This window comes from Schistocerca cancellata, chromosome 9, assembly GCF_023864275.1.
Source record: "Schistocerca cancellata isolate TAMUIC-IGC-003103 chromosome 9, iqSchCanc2.1, whole genome shotgun sequence".
In the NCBI taxonomy this organism is placed as follows: Eukaryota; Metazoa; Arthropoda; class Insecta; order Orthoptera; family Acrididae; genus Schistocerca; species Schistocerca cancellata.
Genome location: NC_064634.1, coordinates 514,620,455 through 514,645,032, shown reverse-complemented (window position 1 = coordinate 514,645,032; position 24,578 = coordinate 514,620,455). Strand labels below are relative to the sequence as shown.

Genomic DNA, 24,578 nt, shown 5'->3' with positions numbered 1-24,578 from the left:
TTCAACTGAGGATGTGTCTTGTAACTTCAATCTTGCTTACCAACCTGGAAACTCTAAGGAACCCCACTAAAACCAGCAACATGAACTTTATGACTTACTTAGTTCTCTTTAAGCAACAAGTTGAACTTCTTGATTCAGTTTTTAATATAGAGCAGTTCAAATCATAAAAAGTTTTTCTTTCTAGTTCCACTTACCAGTTCTGTCCTATAAAACTATCATCAACACAGGGCACGGAGCCAATGTGAAGAACTGACTAGTGCCTATCATAAAGTGCACTCACCTGGAGCCTTCATCTGAAATGGTCTTCTAGACTGAAACTGGTAACCAAAACTAAAAAGAATCAAAACATATCACATTCAGAATAGACTAAGAAAAATTTTTAATCATCACCTTGAAAAAATAAATTTATGTCATTAATTATTTGTTTATTTGCAGTCCTCACATTACAGTACCGTGGTACTCCACGAGATGAGCCAAAACAAAACAGTGTGGCTCATACAAATAAGGCAGTGAGGTGCGGGAATTTTAATTTGAACCAGGATTGCAGGCATGCACCTGGAGACAAACAAAATACTAATTATGTAACTTTATTTTTTCAAGGTGATAATCAGAACTTTATGACTACCGCTCACTGATGGACTTATTTTCCTTTGGACAGCAATTACCATCAAAATTCCTTCTGCAGTACCCTTAATTCAAATTAGAAAGTACAATTTAGTATAAGGATTATTTGATGATGATGGTTTTAGGGTACTTTCTAGAACAAACAGAGCTGGGATGATGGGATATAGAAAACGAACACTGAAATGATTATTTCTTCCAGCTCATGTGTGCCTTGTGATTCAAAACAGTTTCTCTTTCCTGTGGTTCATTTTCATTTTCTCTTGATAAAAGTAATGCTTAAAAGTTATGATAGCTACATCTACAAAATCTGTTTCTTAACTTAAGTGTATATTGGTCCTGCTCCATTAGTTGTTATTTGAAGAACTGGTCTGTAGATTCCTTACTTCTGCTTCTAATAGTGATGATATTCCTCAATAAAAACACACTCACTGTCATTTGGAAACTACTACGAAGCAAGGAAGATAGTGTTCTCTTTACCTCCACATTCCATGACATTTGCCAAGTCCAATTCCTCCACTTCCCTTCGGGTTTCAATCTTCTTTCTAAGTTTCTTGCACTTCTCTATAGTTGGTCGCCCTGAAAATATTAATTGGACTATGACAATATTTGGAGTGTAAAAGTATCTGCTGAGTCTTGAATGAAGATCTCTATTATTAGTTTACAAATATGTGCTGTTCCAATGATGAATGGTAGTGTTAGTTGTGTTATAATAATGCCTGTCACTGAAGTGAATGGAAAAGCTGGCCACATTGCTCACATAGATGTGCTTTATGGCTACTCGAGTGTGTTATTTAACTGCAAATCACTAAAAATATATTGAAAAGTACAAAAAATTGTTCATATATAGAATGTATAAGAATGTTGACCAGAAACAAACAATCCTACTCCAGGCAAATACTGGGTGGTCCCCACCGAAAGACCACAGCCAACACTTTTGGATTTCCTTATTCATTACTGAGACAGTTTAACTGAAGAATTTTCATTCTGTATTACCATTATTATTTTACATTGTTAGTTTCAGCCTGGAGTTTCATTTACGTCCTGATAACAGTCCCACAAGTAACTCACTGGTGGTGTTCGACGTGATTATTGAGATCACAGCTGGATCTCTTTAATACTGATTTTGGAAACTGCCATTCCCATAGACTATCACATCATGTAATCTATTATTAACTCTGGGACCGATATTGTGAGTAACCAGCAGTAGATGAATGTTCCCAAAATTGGATGAAAAAGAAACTCCACAACTGGCCTCACTTCAACTTATGTTTAAGTATTGTTGTTCTGACTACAACAATTGTGAACACACATACAAATAAACACAAAAAAATTAGCCTCTGGCTGCAAGGCTAGTTTCCAATTTATTTATTGCATTATTTATTTTGGGACTACCAGCCCATGCATCTGACGTGGGGGCTCGTGTCGCGAAATCGATAATGGAATAAAGAAATTGAAAACCGTACTTTCAGCCAGATGCTAATTTATTTATAATTTCAAAAACCAAAATGGTGTTGGTTTAAGTCACTGCACATTAACTAACCCATAGTCAAACTTAAGGACACACAGTCTTCACATGTGGAATTGTGATTTCTTAAAAGCAGGCTGCAGTCTAAAACAGCAGCCCTGAAAATGCTGGCCCAATGAAAATCGTTAAAACTATGCACTACTGCACTTAAAGCTGTAGTAAATTCACTGTTTGTGAGTTTCACGATGTGACATCCATGTGGAATGATCTGTGAACATCAGTGCAATCAGATTGCATGTGCTATAGCTACATAAAAATGCTCTTGTTAATGGAAATCAGAGACACAATCTTGACTCCCAGACAGCACAGAGAGATATATATAAACAGACAAACCAAGTCACATACTGTTCACAGACTGTACACAACTAAAAACTCCTTACCTTTGAGACCATTCTCCTCAAGGAGTGATAGCAACTTCTGTGCTCTCGCTTTGTTACTGCGGCAATCCTTCCACAGATCTGAATAATTGTGAACACGAATACCTGCTATCTTCAAGTATTTCTTAAGAGATATAATTCGTTTGTCCTCATCTGGTAGCTGTCACAATTCAATTAATAAATAACACACATGAAAATAATGAAAAAAATATACACAGAAAAATGCATCTATAATTAAATTATAAGTAGTGGACAAACAAATATTGCATAATTGAAATTGAAACACCATTATTTTGAATGAAATTTTATGCATATGTTCTTCATAGAATAAAATTACACAGTCCATGCCCAAGTCGATAAAAATTCATCTTTTAAGACACTTTTAATGGAGGGCTACAAAATACTGTGCGAGATCTATGGCAGCTTCGGTCAAATTTGAGACAGCTTAGAACTGAAACTGTCTTGATGCTTCACAAAGGGAAAATAACCAACTGCAACAATTTTTTAACTTTCTTGTTACAGCAACTGTTTTTGGAAACACAAATTAGTTTGAATAGCCTTTTGTAGTATAGTGGAGAAGTTACTGCTATGAATGATAATTAACTGCATAAGTTAGTTGTGAGTATTTTATAACTTATTATGATACAAACATACTGTCAATTCTTTTAATCAAATCTGAGCGTTGTTTGATTTCATTAGGAAGAAGCAATTTTTTGCACTAGAAAAGATTTGTTTATTTTGGAGAATCTCTGGATGAGGTTAAAAATGAGCTTAAAAATACTACTGTTCGCATACTATCATGTTAACAAATGGATTTTGTATTAGAAATGTAAAAATATTTGTATAGTAGTTTTATATTAATCTGAGTATGAAATACAGATTTTACAAAAGTTTTATTGGTTTTACACAGTCCACTTAGAGCATTTTCATTCTGGTTTATTTATTTATTCCATGTGATCTGATGGTACACAGAGTGTTGCAGATGTCGGAAAATGTCATTTAACATTGTTAACATGTATTAATGTAAGCCTATAGTATTCTAATGTATTAAATTGCACAATGTTTTCAATTTAGCACAAACAGCAAGATTACTGATCTAAGTATTCATTTACAGAGTAAAATCAGTGACACAACAAATATGACTTCACGGCTTTGCTAAATTTTATGTTGTCTTCGATGGACTTAATACTAGTGGGAAGATTGTTGAACAGTTGGAGGCCCATGTGGAAAACTCCCTTTTTACACAGTTGAGTGTTTGTACGTATAACATGCAGGTTTGCGTTTTTCCTGGTGTTGTGTTCATGTATTTAATTACACTGCCTTGAAAAAAAGCTAAAATCTGGCTTTCTCAATGTCAGAAAGCATTTGTTCGTCCTTGCCAAACATTGTTGATATAATGACTTACTGTTTAAGATCTTCCTCACCCTCCCCCTGCATTCGAAGAAACTCACACTTTTTGTATCAGTTTTTTACTTCAACTCACTCAATAGGTTATCATTGTCAACACAGCACTGGCATTGCAAATAATTATAATTTTGCTGTATCGATGTATCTGGCTTAACCTCTTCCCCCTCCCAAAATGTTCCTTTCAGTTTTCTTGTTTTTCTGTTTTGTCATTGACTGTAAAGTTATTCAGTTCTTGTCTAATAATTTCATCAGGAATCCTGCCCAATTTTGTGTGACCTTTAACTGCTAGTAAACATTTTATTTCGGGTGTCTGAGCACGGCTAGAATCTCTCCTCTTCATAATACAGGGTTTCACTGTTATGCAGCACTTTATGTACTTTTTAATGTTCTGCTTACTGTCCTTTTTTTTACAATTGCTAAAAAAGGTTTGACGGCATACATAATTGTCCAAAAACCCAACTATGGAAAGTCTTAAGTAAGGGGAATTGTCTGGATCCATCTGTCCAACCAAATAAACTGGAATGGACATCCTTGCGCTACAACACCTTGAAGACGTCTAGTAAACACTTTTTTCTTGGTTATAATTTTAAAAAATGGAAAGCTGGGTACTACTCACCTACTGAGTGTACAAATGATCTTCAGATACTAGACATATCCACATACAATTGCATCTAGATGCATTCTGGCTAATGTGCACTGCATATTAACTGTTGGTGGTAGTCACCAACAATTAAAATACAGTGGACGTTATTTAGTTTGTGCCTGGAAATAAATATATGTGAATCCATCTAGTACTTGAAGAAATACATCTGCCCAATTGTTTAGCCAATTATTTCCACACTAAATTTTCACTGTTTAATAATTTCTTGTTTATGATTAGAGATAAAAAAAAAGCAAATTACAAAATTACAGCACATAAAAATAACAAAACTGTGTCATATGTTAAATATAAAAATACTTAACAAATGTTGACAGTGGCATGTTCAACATAATTTTTGAAACTTTATACAGTCTTCAAAACAGATAAAATCTTTTCTGGTACATAAAATGAAAACAAAGAAACTAAATATTTACGACATCAAAGTATGCACAAATCTGACAAAATTTTAGGATCACAAATTTACATGTTCATTACTTCTAGAATGCTAATGCTCACAAATAACTGTAACAGATCGCAGAACTGAAAACTAGTTATTTATCTACAGAACTACCAAAGTGTACTCACTATACGTTGCTCAAAAATTACTGCAGTCACAATATGGTTCAAAATATGTCATGATTGATTTTTCTGCAAATTTTGACCTAATGTAGCACAAAAACTGTCAATGACTCGGTCTTGAAATTTTAACACTGTGTGCCAATGTCTCAGAAGTCAAAAAACATTTTTCAGCCTGTTCGTCTTCTTGCACACTTAATCACAAAACACAGATTTTAGATGCAGAACTATTACTTGGAAACTTCCTTCCTGTCACATGCTCAATATCACACTCCAACAACAAAACAACTGAACTCTAGATCTCTTACTCTGAGAATTTCAAAATATAATTCATTTTGGAAAAAAAATAAAAATAAAAAAAAAACCACACACACACACACACACACACACACACACACACACACACACACACACATATTCACTCAAAGAACAATTGTTTACAGAACTATAGGTTATGAACATAAATATATACATTATCCCCACGTCAGTTCGGAAGTCAATTACTTGAACTTTTTGGGGAATTTCACAACTCGACCAAATCTGATAACTTTCTTTTATGAGGCTGTTGATGTGTGAGTAACTCATTCACTGGCTAAGTGCTCTGTGTGTTATCCTGTAGACCACAGGTATTTGAGTTCACAAGGATGTAGACAGGTCTCAATCTGTTAAGTGAAATGCTTGTTGCCACATCCTAAATTTTTAGAGTGAAATTTTTTTTTTCTCCAAGACTTCATAGGGCCCTTCACAGGGAAGCATTAGTTTGGTTTTCACTTTGTCATTCCTCACAAATATACAAGTTGCATTATGCAGATCTCTGCTAGCAATCGGCACTTCCTTTACCTTATGGGAACATTATGAAGGCGTAATTTATCCATATGCTGGAGTAACTGAGAAGTGAATACTGGTAGATCTATTTGTAGTTTATTTTCCAACCTTACATTGAAATCACCAGACAGTGTTAGAGTTATGCCATACAGCAGCTCCACAGTTGTTGAGCTATTTTCTTCTCTTACACAGCAACATAGTCCTCAGAGAACTGTCGGAATTATGTCACTCCATTTACTTGTACAATGCGCTCTTATGACTGGCTTCAATGTTCGTCGGAATCTCTCTATTTTTCCATTTAATTATGGATGGTATGCTCTAGTTTGAGTTAATTTAGAACTACAAATCTTAGCTAACGCATGGGACAGTTCTAATTGGAAGTGTGCTCCTTGGTCAGTCACTATTTGGTTAGGTGCTCCAAATCTAGCGATCCAGGAGTTATTAAATGCTCAATGCCATGATTTCTGCTTGAATACCATGAATTGGAATGTCTTCTGTCCAGTTACTGAACCATTCAATGCATGCTAAACAGTATATGAATTATATGAGAAAGTACCAACACAACTGTATCTTGAGAATATCTTTACCCTATCACACGACTAGTTTCGGTGGCAAATTACCACCGTCCTCAGCCTGCTGCCAAAAGAGTATTTGATTTCCTTGACACATATATTGTGGGATCCTTGTTACTAACACACGTGGACTAGCTTACATCAGGAGTCTATACTTGACACCTTGTTGTCTCCAGTGTAATGGATCACAGTAAATGTACCAAATAAATCAAATCCTCTTTTGACATTGGGCATGAGAATGGCGGTAATGTGCCACTAAAACTAGTCATGTGATAGGATAAAGATATTCTAAAGATACAGCTGTGGTGGCACTTTTTCCCACATATATCATCCATTCAATAAGATGGACATACATAAATTTATTATGAAAAGAAAAGTTTCTACTCACCATATAGCAGAGATGCTGAGTCGCGGATAGGCACAACAACAAAAAAATCTGTCATAAATAAAGCTTTCGGTCATTATGGCTTTCGTCAACAATAGAAACACACACACACACAAACACACACACATACACACACTGCAGTGTGGTTTCAGTTGCCTGAGACAGCAGTCGTGTGTGTGAGTTGGGTTTGCGTGTGTGCCTGTCATCTATTGTTGACAAAGGCCTTAATGACCGAAAGCTTTATTTGTGACAGTCTTTTTGTTGTGCCTATCTGCGACTCAGCACCTCTGCTATATGGTGCATAGCAACTTTGCTTTTCATAATATAGTTACATTCCAGCCTGGATTTTCCACTGTTTGACATCCATAAATTTAGTATATGAACTCATCTGAGGGAGGCAGGGAGCCAATTAGATCAATGTGTATCACCTTAAATCGTCCATCTGTGCTTGGAAACTGGCCAACAGCAGATTTAGTATGTCTAGTAACTTTTTTATTTGGCATGATATGCACGATTTTGCCCAGTTTTGGATATCTCATTTTATGTTTGACCAAATACATCTGTATATGAGTGATTCCACAGAAGATCTAAACTGATGCAGAATATAAGGACGAATGTTACTTATTGTTACATCACACCATAATAACCTTCCACCAGGATTTTCATGCTGTTTAAAGTTCAATGATGATGAGAACTAGAGCAAAGTTTCTCAAGTTCTCCATCACTCACTTGTGCACCTGCTATCTTCTCGTAATCAACTGGTACTACCTCTTCCAGTCTGGATATGTTGTCAGCCACACTGTTTTCTTTTCCAGAAATGTGTCTGATATCTGTCATAAATTGTGATATGAATTGTAGGTGGACACAACTGCGTAGGGGTTACTTTATCGTTTCGTTGTTTAAAAGCATGTGTCAAAGAAGCACGGTCAAGGTACATTGCAAATGAATGTATTTCAAGGCGGCACTTAAAATACCAAAATGCTGAGAAGTTCCCTATTGTATGTTGAATATTTCTTCTGTGATGATGAGAACGTTTTGGAGTAAACACCAACTAGTTTCCATATTCATTCTTCTTTCTGTTGCAGCACTGCATCAGATGCAAAATCTCAAGCATCTACAAATAATGCAAGATCATTGTTTACATTTGGTAATGTTAAAAGGACTGCATTTGCAAGGTCCATTTTGCACTTCTCAAACTGTTTTATTGTGTTTTCTGTCCACTGTGTGCTTGTTTTGTCATTCTTCTTTGTGTTCTTCAAGTAATCACTTAGAATAGCTTGACGTTCTGCAGCACATTCCAAATGCATTCGGTAAAAGTTTAGTATGCCACAGTTCCCGGAAGTTGGAAATTAGTTATCACTTGTACTCGTTTTGGGTCTGGTTTCGTACCTTTTGGAGTAAACACATGATCTAAAACATTAATTTCTTAAACTCCAACATTAATCCTCAAACCAAATTTGTTAAACTGTTCAAACAGGAACAGGCTTAATTAAATTAAATTAGATTAGATTACATTAACTTTTGGTTCCAAAGACACAAAAAATGAACTGGTTCACAAGGGTGTGGAATATGTCAGAAAGTATAACACAAAAACATAAAACATTTGAATACAATACTTATTACCCAGACCATTTGTCAGGAGATTGTCAAAATAGGTGAATAAAATGTGGAAATTTGCTGATATTTACAGAATTAATATGCTGCCAGAATGAAACATTGTTATGCACTAATAATAAATTTATCATACACAAAATACCTAATCTAGACTGTCGTGACTAAGTGCTGTCAAAACTGAAACTTAACAGATATTTTTACTTAAGCTGGCTTAACAGTCTTTGTTAAGATATTCATCTATAGAGTGGAAGGAGCTGCCTATCAAAAAATCTTTCAACCTCTGTTTAAGCCGTGCTTTATCTGAAACCAAGTTTCTAACGGTTAATGGCAATTTATTGAAAATGTGTGTTTCTGAATATTTGATCGCCTTTTGGACCAGGGTAAGTGATTTTAGATCTTTATATAGATTATTCTTATTCCTGGTACTGAGTCTATGTATTGAGCTATTGGTTGGAAATAGAGATATGTTACTTGCAACAAATTTCATTAAGGAATAAATACACTGAGAAGCACTGGTTAAAATACAAAGTACCTTGAACACGTTTCTACATGATGTTCTTGAATTTACACTACAAATGATTCTTATCATTCGCTTTTGCATGCTAAAAACATTTGCTTGGTTTGATGAGTTACCCAAGAATATGATCCCATATGACATAATAAAATGAATGCAAGCAAAGTATGCAAACTTTTTATATTTATATCTCCTGCATCAGACATCATTCTCATTGCAAATACAGACTTGTTTATGCACTTCATCAGTTCTGTCGTATGCCCTTCCCAACTGAATTTATTATCGAGTTGTAATTTCAGAAATTTAACACTGTCAACCTCTTCAATATGTGTCTTCATATGTTATACACACTTTGGAAGGAAATCTCTTACAGGTTCTGTACTGCATATAGTGGGTCTTTTCAAAGCTTAATGGCAGTGAATTGGCTTTAAAATATTTATTAATGTCAACAAAAATTTGATGAGCAGCTATTCCTAAATCTGTACTCGACTTGTTACTTATTGCAATGTTTGTATCATCTGCAAACGAGACAAACTTAGCATCTGGCAATGTAACAAACGAGAAGTCATTAATGTACACAAGAACAGGCAATGGACTCAAGATGGAACCTTGAGGAACACCAAATGTAGTTAATTCCTAATCAAATGAAGACTGACTGCTCATTGCACAAGTATTTTGCAATGACACCCTTTGTTTCCGGTTAGTTAGATAAGACTCAAACCACTTTGCAGCACTGCCAGTGACATCATAATATTCTAATGTACTTAAGAGCTTGCGGTAGTTCACACAGTCAAAGGCTTTTGACAGGTCACAGAAAACGACAGTAGCTTCTAATTTATTATGTAATGAATTAAGTACATTCTCACTGTAAGTGTAAGTAGCTTTCTCTACATCAGAACTCTTAAGAAATCTAAACTGTGACTTGGACAATATATTATTTGCAATTAGATGCTTAAGGAGCTGCTTGATCGCAACCTTTTCAAATATTTTCGAGAAAGCCAGCAAAAGTGAAATTAGTCAATAGTTTGATGGTATCTCTTTATCCCCCTTCTTGTAAAGAGGCCAAACTTCAGCATATTTTACCCAGTCTGGAAATGTCTCGCTGATAAGAGATAGATTACACAAATAACTTATGACAGAACTCAACTCACATGAGCAGTCTTTGATTAACTTTGTTGATATGCCATCATACCCACAAGAATACTTAGATTTTAAGGATTTTATGATGGATGCTACTTCTTTGGGAGACATGCTATTTCCATTTTACTGAAGTTATTTTTAAAGACTGGTCTCAGATACTCCATTGCACCGTTCGCCGAACCTGATAACCCCAAGCTGTCAACAACAGAAATAAAGTGCTCGTTTAAGAGGTTTGCAACACTACATGCACTTGTTACCAAAGTCCCATTTATTTTTAGAGTTATCTGTTCCTCTTCCTTTCTGGCCCCACCTGTTTTTTGTCTCCACTATATCCCATACTGTTTTCATTTTGTTGCCCGATGTAATCATCTTTTTCTCATAATAAAGCTTCTTCGATTTCTGGATTACTTGCTTCAATATTCTGCAGTATTCTCTGTAATGCATTAAAATGCTAACATCAAAGCTGCTCCTAGATAGTAAATACAGTATCCTTTTTGTCCCACATGATATTTTTATTCCTTGTGTAATCCATGGTTTATTTTTTGACTTCCGTGTAATTTGAGTTACCTTTGGGAGAAAACAATTTTCAAAGTAATAGAGGTAACTTTATTAATGAAAGCTTTGAGTCAGAAGTATTGTAAACATCTATCCAGTTCATCTCTTTAAACCATTTCCTGAATTTCTCAATTTTTGACTTATTTATTATGCTCCTGTACTCGGATTTAATAGATTTTTTATCCTGACAAGTTTCAACTTTTACCACAAGATGCTGCATGTCATGATCAGATGACCCATTTACTATTGGTTCTGTGCTATGACTTTTTTCCCCTAGATTTGTCTACAAAAACATTATCAATAGCAGTTTCAGAGCATTTACATATCCTAGTTGCCAAGTTCATACAAGGAACTAAATTGAATTATAGTGTTACTGACTGCAATAATTGTTCACTGACAGGGCTTTCGAATAAATCCACATTAAAATCACCAGCAACCACTATTTCCTTGTTTTTTACCATGGGGTGGGACAACAGAGTTTCATATTTTTTTACAAAGAAGTTAAAATTTCCTGAAATGATCTCTATATACCTACTATTATAAAGGACTTATGAAATACCACTTTTGTTGCACATGCTTCTAAGTGCTGCTCCGAACAAAATTTATTAATATCAATATTCTTGAAATCAAAACAGTTTCAGACAAATGTGGCATCTCCTCCTTTCTTGACATTTTCTCTACAGAAGTAAGAAGTTAGCTTTAATCCTGTAACATTTAATGTTTGTATACCAGTAGTCACATGATGTTCAAAGAGGCACATTATATCAAATGGTTTGTTCAACTCTAATTCTAGAACACAAATAAGCAACTCATTAAGCTTACCCCTTAGTCCTCGGATATTCGGATGCAATAAGGATAACAGATTTTGTGCACTGGCTGAATTACTACTGGATGAACCTAATTTTCCTGTCAATTTTTGAGTATCTCTAGTTTCAATCAGAGGCTGTCTGCATGAATTGTGTAAATTAAAATTTGCTTTCTGGCTGCCTGTTTTATCAATGTGTGTGTCATTTCTGTCTCTGAACATCTTTTGTTTCTGCCTCCCTGCCGTAAAAAACTGCTGTTCTGTCACTTGTAACCACTGGTACTTTACCACTTGTGACAGCCCCCCCCCCCCTCCCCCTCTAAGTTATTTGCTATTAGCCCTTTCCTGCTGAGGTGAAGGCCATGCCTAGTTTAGTCCCACCTGCTGAGTCAACAGGAACCACACTGATATGAGACCCCATACCAGACCCAAGCAGCCATTCCACCTCTGAATTAACTCTCCTGACAGAACAGTTTAAATGAGACCGGTCATGGTGCCTCAGAAAAGACACAAGCCCAACACCATTATGTCTCACTGCTGAAACTATCTTTAGCAGGTCACTCTCAACTGAATAATTAGGATTCCTATCTATGCTGTTGCCCGCCTCATCCACAATTACCAGTGTCTTCCTTTGTAAGTCTTTACAAAGTGAACCTATATCCTCTATCACCTGACCCAGACTTGCACTATGTTTAAAAAAACTTGTGACCTGGTAACCTGATCCTACTTCATCCTGCAACAGTTGGCCAACATCTCTACCATGTGAACTACCGAACAACAAAACTTTCTTCTTCTTCACAACTTTTTCTGACTCCTTACTTTTCTAACACTTTTTTGAAAGTTTGTTGTGTCCTGTCTACTCCTACATCTACTTGTAGCTCATCAGTTTCCAACAATGACAACAGATCTAACCTGTTTTCCACGTTCACAACCACACTGTCTGAGAACTTCCTATTCCTATTTCTTCTATAACCTTTTGCCACTTCCCACCTCTTTTTTCCCTCTTCCCCCCTTAACCTGTTCAGATCTTGTTTTGCTTTATCTAGTTCTGCCTGAAGGGCAGAAGTCTCCTCCTCCTGTTCCACTATATTCCTGTCTCTACAGCAAATCCTACACAACCAATGAGCCTTGTTTATTTCCCCAATTCCCAGACCACTACAGTAACCCACATGAAAGAAACTGCGACAACCCTCACACCACACCCCAGAACTAATAATCCTATGGCAAGTCATACACTTCCCACTCATGGCAAACAAATTTTAGCTTTAGGCTAAGTTAAAACAAGAATAACTTCCTAGACTACTTGATTAGTACATTGCATTTCTTAGACAGTTTAGGCCTAAGGTTTGGATACTAATTCAAAACTTCCAGAGAAACAAAAATGATTTAACCTGTATTGTTTACATGATGAAACAAAAAGTAAACAAAGAACTGAGCCTACACTATACAATATTTTCACTTATTTCGAAACTTTTCACTTTGCTTACTTACTACAGAATCAAACGGAGAGCATACAAGAAAACACTAATAACACAAACTTTACTTTATTGAAATAATCACGTAACTTACAGCATATAAAAACGTAAACAAATCCTAGTCCAAAATTTGCACCTACAAAATGTTTTCTTTTTCTGGAAAAAAAAAAAAAGGTGAAACCTTCAACTGATAGCTTACAAGAGGTATTAATTTAGTTTTTTATGATGTAATATTGCCTCAATTAATTGTTATTACTCAAACATTTATATTTACAAGAGCTGTGAATGTACAGCACTCATCAACCAAAAAGTTGAGTATGTTTTTTTGGAGAGCTAGAAGCTATCTGAACATCATCTAAATACTCAAATCATAAATCTAAATCTCTCAAAACATAATTCATAAATCTCTGAAGGGCACTGGGCACATTCCTGAGGTCAATGGCATGAAACTGAATTCATAAAGTCCAAAAGGTGTGCACAGCACTCTCTTCCCTTATCACTTTCAGGTAGTGGGATTTGGTAACATGCTTTGAAGAGATTATATTTTTTGTGGTGTTACGCTACAATGAAAGGTCACTCAAAACCATGTTTTAAACATAAATTAATATTAATAATTTTGATCCATAAGTTTTAATCTCAGATCCATTTGTAGCATAAAGTTTGTAGCCTACTTCTTTAACCTTATCCTCGGGACACACCGGTCGGTCGGTCGGTCGGTTTAAAGGAGGGGGGGACGACGACCAAATTGCGAGGTCATCGGTCCCTTGTTCCCAGTAAAATAATTACACAAGGGAAAGAAGAAAAAAAAGGAGACATACAGCATAATAACAGGAGAAGGGAAGAACCGGAAGAACGACAGAAGGATAACCGACACTACTACAGACAAAACAGGAAAAGAAAACCACAGAGAGAAGCAAGAAACAGGAAGAAGGGGTAAAAAAAGAGAGCAGATGACCGTGGCTTGCCGACCACGAGAATAAAAAGGAAAAGCTAGCCACTCTGCGACACATTAAAACGTCCACCCTAAAAGCATTAGAGTGCAGAACATAAAAGGACAAAGGACTCTGGCTCTTAGCACTATGGGACTCAACTGCTGAGGTCATTAGTCCCCTAGAACTTAGAACTAGTTAAACCTAACTAACCTAAGGACATCACAAACATCCATGCCCGAGGCAGGATTCGAACCTGCGACCGTAGCGGTCTTGCGGTTCCAGACTGCAGCGCCTTTAACCGCACGGCCACTTCGGCCGGCAAAGGACAAAGGACATGCATTAAAACTTACATAGAATGATAATGCCCACCGTCACATATAAAATGTAAAACTAAATTAGCCGATGAGGCACTGTCAGCTAAAATTAATGGCAACCAGTCCCGTAACTGAAGAGTCCGTCGCAGGGCAGCCAAGGAAAGACAGCTCCCCAAGATGTGGCCCACTGTCAGCCAGGTGCCGCACTGACACTGAGGTGGTCATCACGGCACAGGAGGCGGCCGTGTGTCACCCGAGCACGGCCAATGCGGAGCCGACAGAGAACTACAGATTCTCTGCGAGAGGCCTGCGTGGAGGACTGCCACATATTCGTAGTCTCCTTAATGGCATGCAGTTTGTTGTGCATGCTAAAGTAATGCCATTTCATCTCCCAAAGCTGCAAAACTTTGCGGCGTAGTACTGAATGCAGGTCAGTTGCAGAGAAGCCGATCTCCAGAAGCGGTTTCCGCACAGCCCGTTCGGCCAGTCTGCCGGCAAGCTCGTCGCCTGGGATCCCGACGTGATGTGACCCGGGTCCAGACAAACACCACTGGACGACTGGACCGTTCCGGGGCATAGATGGACTGCCGAATAGTCGCTACCGAAGGACGACGAAGGTTGCACTGGTCGACAGCTTGTAGGCTGCTCGAGGAGTCAGTACACGGAAGAAACCACACCCCAGGGCGTGAAGGGATGAGCTCAAGAGCACGATATATAGCCGCCAGTTCTGCAGTGAAACAATGCAGCCATTGGGCAAGGAATGCTGTTCCATATGTCCTCCGTAGACATATGCGAAGCCGATGTGAGCATCGGCCGTCGGTGTAAACCACTTTGTGGCCTCGGTACACGTCTAGAATCGAGAGGAAGTGGCAGCGGAGAGCTGCGGGGTTAACTGAGTCCTTTACGGCCGTGTGAAAGGTCCAGGTGAAGCCGCAGCCTAGGTGTACACCGTAGAGGTGTATATGAATAGACCTCAAGTATAGGTGGTAAAGCCGAGGACTCCAGTTCGGAAAGAAAGGATCGGACACGAACAGCAACTGGAAGCCCTGACCTGGGCTGCCAATGCAGGAGATAAACTGCCGTGGCTGGCAAAATGAGACGGTGATTCAGATGCGCAGGAGAACTACAAATGCGTGAAACGTAACTGGCAGGCAGTTGTGCATGCCTAACCTGCAATGGAAGAACTCCAGCCTCCACCAGGACGCTGGTCACTGGACTCGTCCAAAAAGCTCCTGCTGCTAGGCAAACTCCACAATGGTGCACTTGGTTGAGTAAATGCAACGCAGAGGGCACCACTGAACCATAAAACAGACTTCATAGTCAAGGCGGGATTGAACAAGGGCTCTGTAGAGCTGCAGCTGCGCAGAGCGATCTGCACCCCAGTTGGTGTTGCTCAGGCAGCGAAGGTACTGAGGTGCTGCCAGCACTTCCACTTAAGCTGACGAAGGTGAGGAAGCCAAGTTGATCGGGCATCGAAAACCAGTCCTAAGAATCAATATGTCTCCACCACAGTGAGTGGATCATCATTAAGGTAAAGTTTTGGTTCTGGATGAATGGTATAACGCCAACAGAAGTGCATAACACATGACTCTTAGTCTGAAAACTGGAAGCCGTCGGCTAGAGCCCATGACTGCACCTTGTGGATGGCTCCCTGTAGGTGCCGCTCAGCAACACCATTACCGGTGGAGCAGTACGAAATGCAAAAGTCGTCTGTATACAGAGAGGGTGAGATGGACGGCCCTACAGCTGCTGCTAGACCATTAATGGCCACTAAAAATACACACACACTCAATACAGAGCCCTGCGGGATATAATTTTCCTGGATATGAGGGGCACTATGGGAGGCCATGTAAATTACAAAGTGACAGGAAATTTTGGATAAAAATTGGGAGCGGACCTCAGAGACCCCACTCGTGTAATGTGGCAAGGATATGATGTCGCCAGGTGGTGTAATACACTTTTCGTAAATCAGAAAAGACGGCAACCAGGTGTTGGCATCTGGAAAAGGTGGTTTGGATGGCACACTCGAGGGACACAAGATTATCAGTGGTAGAGCGACCATAGCGACACATTGGTATAACAGAAACTAGCACCACTGTCAACCAGGAAACACCACCCTGAAGTTTTATCTCCCAAAAAATAATTGATATTGGTGGCCTGGTATAATCGCTGCAGCAGAACACTCAGCCGCTACTACTCTGCCAACTGGAGTTTTGCTCACTATTCCATTGGCAAGGTTGGACACACTTCTCGGGTCTGCATTTTTAACCATAATGAAAATAACAGTACTTGCCTTAACTATTGTATTTTGGCTTGCTGTGGCCTCTGCTATGAGAACATCATCGAGATCGATACTGTCACTCACTCGATCTGAATTTTTGGGCTTCAGTTTCAAGGTCTTCAATCCTTACCAGAAGATTTTCCACTAATGCAGAAGAATCACGCGTCACAGGGGACACTTCCACTGAGGATGATTGAAGTTCATGAGTGCTTTGCATTTCCATCATTCAATCAGCCATTTGTGCTAGTTCGTCCACATTTTTTTTGGAGATTATTAAAATATTTCAGATGTTTCCAGGTAGTTTGTCTAGCCAGAGAATCTTTAAAATTTTATTGAAATGTTCATTCCTCCATAGCTTTTTATTTTTCGAAGCAACTGAATTGGTTTCATATCACCAGTTTCCTATTTGCTAAGTAATTTCTTTATTTGACATTTTTCAGTTTCCATAAAAGTCATTAAAAGTCTTTCTTTGGCTAAAGAATATTAGTTGCTTTCGCCATTGTTCACAAGATTCCAAATATTTTCGACAAATCTGGTCTCTAGCTGTGATAACAAATAATTTAATTTGGTTGCTTCAGTTTGTATTCCAGTGACCGTAAATTGTGCTTCAGCTTGATAAAACCATATAATAGGCTTTTCAGTACAGAAAGGAGAAAGTTTCACACTTTGTTCCCTCCATCTGCCATCATATTTGTTTCTTGTTTAGATCACATTGGAGTCACCAGTTGTTAATCTTCCTGTACAATTAATCCCAAAAAACACAGTATTTTAGATTCCAAATTATTATTTGGAAACTTCCTTTTTTGTTACAGGACCAATATCACATCCCAACAACAAAATAACTGAACTCTAGATCTCTTAATCTCTGAATTCCAAATTGTCATTTGTTTTGAAAAGAAAAATAGAGTTAACACAAAGAACAATTATTTACAGAACTACCCTACACAGCCCTCCACAGAAAGCCTTCTAGGCCCTTGAATTTTTTTCTCTCTTTTTGTACAGCTTGGTTTTAGTCTACAGGGAACAACTCTGACAAATTTCATTCAATCTGAATATGGTTGGATCCACTCAACATGCAATGAAATACTTTGTAGCTATGTGCCATTTGAAAAGTCTTGATATATGTCAGTGGGTGGAGTGAGATAATAAGTGAGGGTTCATATGCCACCTCAATGGGAAAATCAGTCATTATTTACACAAAAATCAAGAGACCACATAGAAAACAGGAATGTTGTGACTCCTTAAAAATAAGTGCATTTTACATGACCAAGAGGGTGACAGTCATCTGCACAGTGACAGTCATCTGCACAAAAGTTGTGTACCACTCAGTACGATCATGATGCAATATCAGCTTGACACTGTACCAAAGCTGCCCTCTCCCCCATATGCTGGGAATGGTTTGGCAAGACACATTACTTTCTCGGCACTGAAAGCATGGAGACTTTTCCTCATTTCCACAAGCTATTATTGATTGTCTACCAGACTTACTTTTGCACTATGACTTTTGAAAATTCTGTACATTCTGCACAGTGAGACCAAGTACGACAGAACAGCGGTGTTCAGGTGAGAGGAGGGTAATATGCAGGATTTTTGGAGGGCATGGAGAGAAGTCAAAAGTGTCCAGTCCAAGAACTCAAGAGTGGAAGAAAGTAAAAGGGGAGTGGAACAAATTCTTCCAGCATGGATGTACTAGTGTCAGAGATGTTATCATTAGACTTACTTCTTACTGTAAACTTCACAACTAGGGGATGCTCACAGCCATTGATAACATCTTCATAGAAAGGTCTAATGAACAAAATTTTATTACAGAACCAATAATCAATGGCCTCTCAGATTATGACATGTAGTTTCTTTCGTTAACTGTCAACAGTAAACAGGATATAAAATCTGTTAAATCTAAATTCAGGAGGCTGCTCAGTAAGCCAATACTTGATTGTTTTAGGACACTCGTCAAAGAAATGAACTGGAGTGATGTTTGCCCATCATACACATTACTCGTGGCAGATTATTAGGCGCACCACGAATGTAGTGATGTGGACATGTTGGGAATGTGGGTCTCACGGGGAGCGTGCAAGAGATAAGTCCCTGCAGGCGCACTATCCTCTGTGCCCTCGGTGGCTCAGATGGATAGAGCGTCTGCCATGTAAGCAGGAGATCCCGAGTTCGAGTCCCGGTCGGGGCACATTTTCGACATGTCCCCAATGAAGTATATCAAGGCCTGTTTGCAGCTAGGGTGTCCATTTAATTATCATTTCATTCTAACAAAATCTGCATGGTAATCAATGGTAACTGTTCTTTCGGGAACAGATACTACCTTCATATATACCATATAACATTATTGCAAATATGCCAACTTACTGATTTCTCTCTCCCCAAGATTTGCAACGATTCTAACTGCAATGTGGATGAGCTAAGCACCAAAATGCGCTTTTTACCAGTTTAAATTTGACAGCTAAGATGGTGATGTTTGCTCCCTATTTATTATTTCCTCGTCATGTGTTACACTTATCATTGGTGTAGTACCTCCAGATGTGCAATACTGAATATGTTGTGTCCTTTTAAAATTGAAGATGGGACCATTCACAGAAAACCAGTCAATGGTACTTTAGAATCTTGTTTACCATTTCCCCTGTTGCTGTATGTATGCTTGGATTGTTAATAATAGTAGTGTCATCTGCAAAAAGAACTAATTCTGCTTGTTGTATATTAAATAGAAGATCATTTACATACGTGAGGAACAACAGCAGACCACAAATTGAGTCTTGGAGAACTCAATACGTGATTTCTCCCCAGTCAGAATAATGTCCCGGGACCACATTGGTTGAATTACTAAGTACAACTTTCTGCATTTTTTTGGTTAGAGATGACAATATCCAACAGTCAAATGCCTTAGATAGGTCACAAAAAATACCAAACAATGCTATTTTGTTATTTGATGCCAGTAAAATTTAGTGAGTGGACTTATAAATGGCATTCTCAGTAGAGCAACTTTTCTTAAACCAAAACTCTGATTTTCTGAGGGTATTGCTGTTGCTCTGGCGAGGTATTATTCTAGTATACGTCACCATCTCAGTATTTATTGAAATCTCTCTTATCACCTTTCTTAAGGGAGGTTTTAATGATGACATAGTTCAGTCTCTCTGGAAAAATGCATTGAGTTAGTGACATATTACATATTTCAGATAAGGCAGGGCTTTTTACATGGGAACAAACTTTAACTTTAGTACTCTATTGGAAACACCATCACATCCAGATGAGCTGTTATTTTTTACAGAACATGTAATTTTCTTAGAGTTGGTGATACATTCATATGACTGAATTTTATGACTGTTGCTTTTTCAACATAATGCTGAGATATTTCTCTTGAACTGTTTGTCACTGTACTTTCTACTATATTTAAGAAACGATTATTAAATATATTTGCTACCTGTGACTCATCTTTTACAGCCCTTCCATTCAGTTTAATAGTGACGTTACCCTGTCCTGTGGTTGGTTGTCCTGTCTCATATTCACTACATTCCATATGGCAGATTTAAGAACCCAAAACATGATTTCTTCTCAGTCAGAATAATGTCCCAGGACTACATTGGTTGAATTACGAAGTACAACTTTCTGCATTCTTTTGGTTAGAAATGACAATATCCAACAGTCAAATGACTTAGATGGGGGCACAAAAAGTACCACACAGCACTATTTTGTTACTTAATGCTTGTAAAATTTAGTGAGTGAACATTTACATGGCATTCTCAGTAAAGTAACTCTCCTTAAATCCAAACTCTTGGTTTGCTGAAGATATTATTGTCGCTCAGGTGAGGTACTATTCTAGAATATATCTCCATCTCAGTAGTTATTGACATATCTCTTGTCACCCTTCTTAAAGAGGGGTTTAACAATGACATAGTTCAGTTTAAAAAAATAACAGCTCATTTGGATGTGGTGGTGTTTCCAACAGAGTGCTGAAGGTAAGATTTGTTCGCATGTAATAAGCCCTGTCATATCTGAAATATGTAATACATCACAATTCACAGCATTTTGTTGAAATTACTGATTTCTGACATTATGTGCATGTTCCTTGAGTTTTTAATAAGTTTTCTTAGTAATTTTGTAGCATTTTTGTAGTTTGCAACTACTGCAGGATCTATGCTTTTTTTGTCAACAGATACATTTCCCTTCTCTTTTCACAAGATAATTCAAACCCTCTTGTGATCCATGGTTTTTTACATGGCTGTTTAATCTCCTTTTTGATTAACTTACGTAGAAAGCTGTTTTTCAAATAATGATATGAATTTGTCATGGAACAGATTAAATTTTATGTTAGCATTTGGTTCACAATAAATTTAATGCCAGGTTATCTCTAGTAAACCATTCTTAAAAACATCTGTCCTGGAGTGATTAATTATTCTAATTTCCACTGAAGAGTGTATGTAATGTAATGCACTATTTTATTTACCCTAACTAACTGTGCACCATCGTCAGGGAGAGAATTTATAATTAGGTAAAAAGCAAAGAAACTATGATCATTTAGGATCCTACTGTCTTTATCCACCCGTGCTGGCAAGTTAATTACTGAGATCAAATTGTAAGATGCAAATAAGGTTTCCAGACCATTCTTTCTACCAGTATACTCCAGAAAATCTACACTGAAGAAATAAGGTTTCCAGATCATTCTTCTTATAAGAATCCTCCAGAAAATCTACACTGAAGACACCACAGACTATTAATTGCTTGCTGCTGTCTAAAAGATAGTATAGTAAAAGATAAAAATTCCCCATAAACAGTTCAAAGTTTCTCAGTAGGGATCTATAAACCGTTAAGTGAACTATTTTTCATTGTCAAATCACATGTACACAGCTCATGTATTGATCACTACAAAATCTACTTGTCTCAATGTTTTAGAACTTGTGTTCTGTCTTCATAGATGTAACAATTCCTTTTTCCCATATAATTTCTGCAAGAGTAAGATGCTGGAGTGCAATCTTTTATATGTAACTTTTCTAGCTCTGTGATTATGTGGTGCTCAGATAGGCACTGGATGTCTATCTTTCCCAAACTTTTTACGTTTTCCAAACAGACAAGAACAGGTAGGAACCAGAGATTGTACAGAGTTTCAGGGAGAGCATAAGGGAACAATTGACAGGAATGGAGGAAAGAAATACAGTAGAAGAAGAATGGGTTGCTTTGAGGGATGAAATAGTGAAGGCAGCAGAGAATCAAATAGGTAAAAAGACGAGGGCTGGTAGAAACCCTTGGGTAACAGAAGAAATACTGAATTTAATTGATGAAAGGAGATAATATAAAAATGCAGTAAATGAAGCATGCAAAAAGGAATACAAACGTCTCAAAAAAGATATCGACAGGAAGTGCAAAATGGCTAAGCAGCAGCAAGTCGTATACTCCTAGCTCACTCATTTGTTACATAGTTTAATTCTTAATTTCTTTGCGTGTTTTTGGTACTTGCATTGTTTAATTCATAAATTTCTGGCGTATTATAGTATTTGAGAGTTGTAGCATCGCGTTTTAGTACCTGAATAGTGTAAATTCGCGTAGTCGTCTGTCACCTGTTTTTGTTTTGAACGGCCAGTGTCGGTTGGTCACAGTCAGTGTGCTCCCTGCCGCCGTTGGATAAGCAGCTGCAGCAGCAAGTCGTATACTCCTAGCTCACTCATTTGTTACATAGTTTAATTCTTAATTTCTTTGTGTGTTTTTGGTACTTGCATTGTTTAATTCATAAATTTCGGGCGTATTATAGTATTTGAGAGTTGTAGCATCGCTTTTTAGTACTCGAATAGTGTTAAATCGCGTTGTCTCCTTCCGCCGCCGAGCAGTGTGTCAGCAGTGCACAAGTGGCAGCATTACTGCATTTACTAGGCAATCTTGTATTTTAATAACCGTTTCAATTTTGTGTCGTTTTGTTTGCGCTCTCTGTAGATTAGTTCAGACGTTCTTTGCACAACAGTTTTTAGCATGGATAGGGACTGCAACTGCTGTGTTCGGATGCAGGCTGAGTTGGCATCCCTTCGCTCCCAGCTTCAGGCAGTGTTGGCTTCGGTCACACAGCTTGAGGCTGTTGCCAATGGGCATCACTGTGGGGGTCCGGATGGGGGTTTGTCGGGGACGGCCAGCTCGTCTCACGCATCCCCCGATCGGACTACGACTGTGGTTGCCCGGGATACTGCCCGCATTGAGGCTGATCCCTCACCTGTGGTAGAGTGGGAGGTCGTCTCAAGGTGTGGCAGGGGGCGAAAGACATTCCGGAGGGCTGAACGGAAGGCCTCTCCAGTTTGTCTGACGAACCGGTTTCAGGCTCTGTCTCAGGCTGATACTGATCTTCGGCCTGACATGGCTGCTTGTCCTGTTCCAGAGGTTGCCCCTCAGTCTGCAAGATCCGGGCAGTCGCAGAGGGTGGGCTTACTGGTAGTTGGGAGCTCCAACGTCAGGCGCGTAATGGGGCCCCTTAGGGATATGGCGGCAAGGGAGGGGAAGAAAACCAAAGTGCACTCCGTGTGCATACCGGGGGGAGTCATTCCAGATGTGGAAAGGGTCCTTCCGGATGCCATGAAGGGTACAGGGTGCACCCATCTGCAGGTGGTCGCTCATGTCGGTACCAATGATGTGTGTCGCTATGGATCGGAGGAAATCCTCTCTGGCTTCCGGCGGCTATCTGATTTGGTGAAGACTGCCAGTCTCGCTAGCGGGATGAAAGCAGAGCTCACCATCTGCAGCATCGTCAACAGGACTGACTGCGGACCTTTGGTACAGAGCCGAGTGGAGGGTCTGAATCAGAGGCTGAGACGGTTCTGCGACCGTGTGGGCTGCAGATTCCTCGACTTGCGCCATAGGGTGGTGGTGTTTCGGGTTCCGCTGGATAGGTCAGGAGTCCACTACATGCAACAAGCGGCTACACGGGTAGCAGGGGTTGTGTGGCGTGGGCTGGGCGGTTTTTTAGGTTAGATGGCATCAGGCAAGTGCAGAAAGGGCAACAGCCTCAACGGGTGCGGGGCAAAGTCAGGACATGCGGGGACCAAGCAGCAATCGGTATTGTAATTGTAAACTGTCGAAGCTGCGTTGGTAAAGTACCGGAACTTCAAGTGCTGATAGAAAGCACCGAAGCTGAAATCATTATAGGTACAGAAAGCTGGCTGAAGCCAGAGATAAATTCTGCCGAAATTTTTACAAAGGCACAGACGGTGTTTAGAAAGGATAGATTGCATGCAACCGGTGGTGGAGTGTTCGTCTCTGTTAGTAGTAGTTTATCCTGTAGTGAAGTAGAAGTGGATAGTTCCTGTGAATTATTATGGGTGGAGGTTACACTCAACAACCGAGCTAGGTTAATAATTGGCTCCTTTTACCGACCCCCCGACTCAGCAGCATTAGTGGCAGAACAACTGAGAGAAAATTTGGAATACATTTCACATAAATTTTCTCAGCATGTTATGGTCTTAGGCGGAGATTTCAATTTACCAGATATAGACTGGGACACTCAGATGTTTAGGACGGGTGGTAGGGACAGAGCATCGAGTGACATTATACTGAGTGCACTATCCGAAAATTACCTCGAGCAATTAAACAGAGAACCGACTCGTGGAGATAACATCTTGGACCTACTGATAACAAACAGACCCGAACTTTTCGACTCTGTAAGTGCAGAACAGGGAATCAGTGATCATAAGGCCGTTGCAGCATCCCTGAATATGGAAGTTAATAGGAATATAAAAAAAGGGAGGAAGGTTTATCTGTTTAGGAAGAGTAATAGAAGGCAGATTTCAGACTACCTAACAGATCAAAATGAAAATTTCTGTTCCGACACTGACAATGTTGAGTGTTTATGGAAAAAGTTCAAGGCAATCGTAAAATGCGTTTTAGACAGGTACGTGCCGAGTAAAACTGTAAGGGACGGGAAAAACCCACCGTGGTACAACAACAAAGTTAGGAAACTACTGCGAAAGCAAAGAGAGCTTCACTCCAAGTTTAAACGCAGCCAAAACCTCTCAGACAAACAGAAGCTAAACGATGTCAA

The 24,578-nt window shown here is 38.7% G+C and overlaps 1 protein-coding gene and 1 non-coding gene across 5 annotated transcripts in view; one reads left to right on the top strand and one right to left on the bottom strand.

The window, feature by feature from the left end:
* LOC126100568 (HIRA-interacting protein 3-like) overlaps positions 1 to 24,578 on the bottom strand; it is a 72,033-nt gene that overhangs the window by 12,368 nt on the left and 35,087 nt on the right. For all 4 annotated transcript variants that reach the window (XM_049911186.1, XM_049911185.1, XM_049911188.1 and 1 more), the window contains exons 3-4: positions 2,530 to 2,686; positions 1,102 to 1,200 (exon numbers count right to left, since the gene is read on the bottom strand). In XM_049911186.1, the coding sequence (XP_049767143.1) occupies positions 1,102 to 1,200; positions 2,530 to 2,686 (256 nt within the window). The remainder of the gene's footprint in view (positions 1 to 1,101; positions 1,201 to 2,529; positions 2,687 to 24,578) is intronic.
* Trnat-ugu (transfer RNA threonine (anticodon UGU)) lies at positions 18,669 to 18,743 on the top strand. The gene has a single exon. It is a non-coding gene; the product is annotated as a tRNA-Thr (tRNA).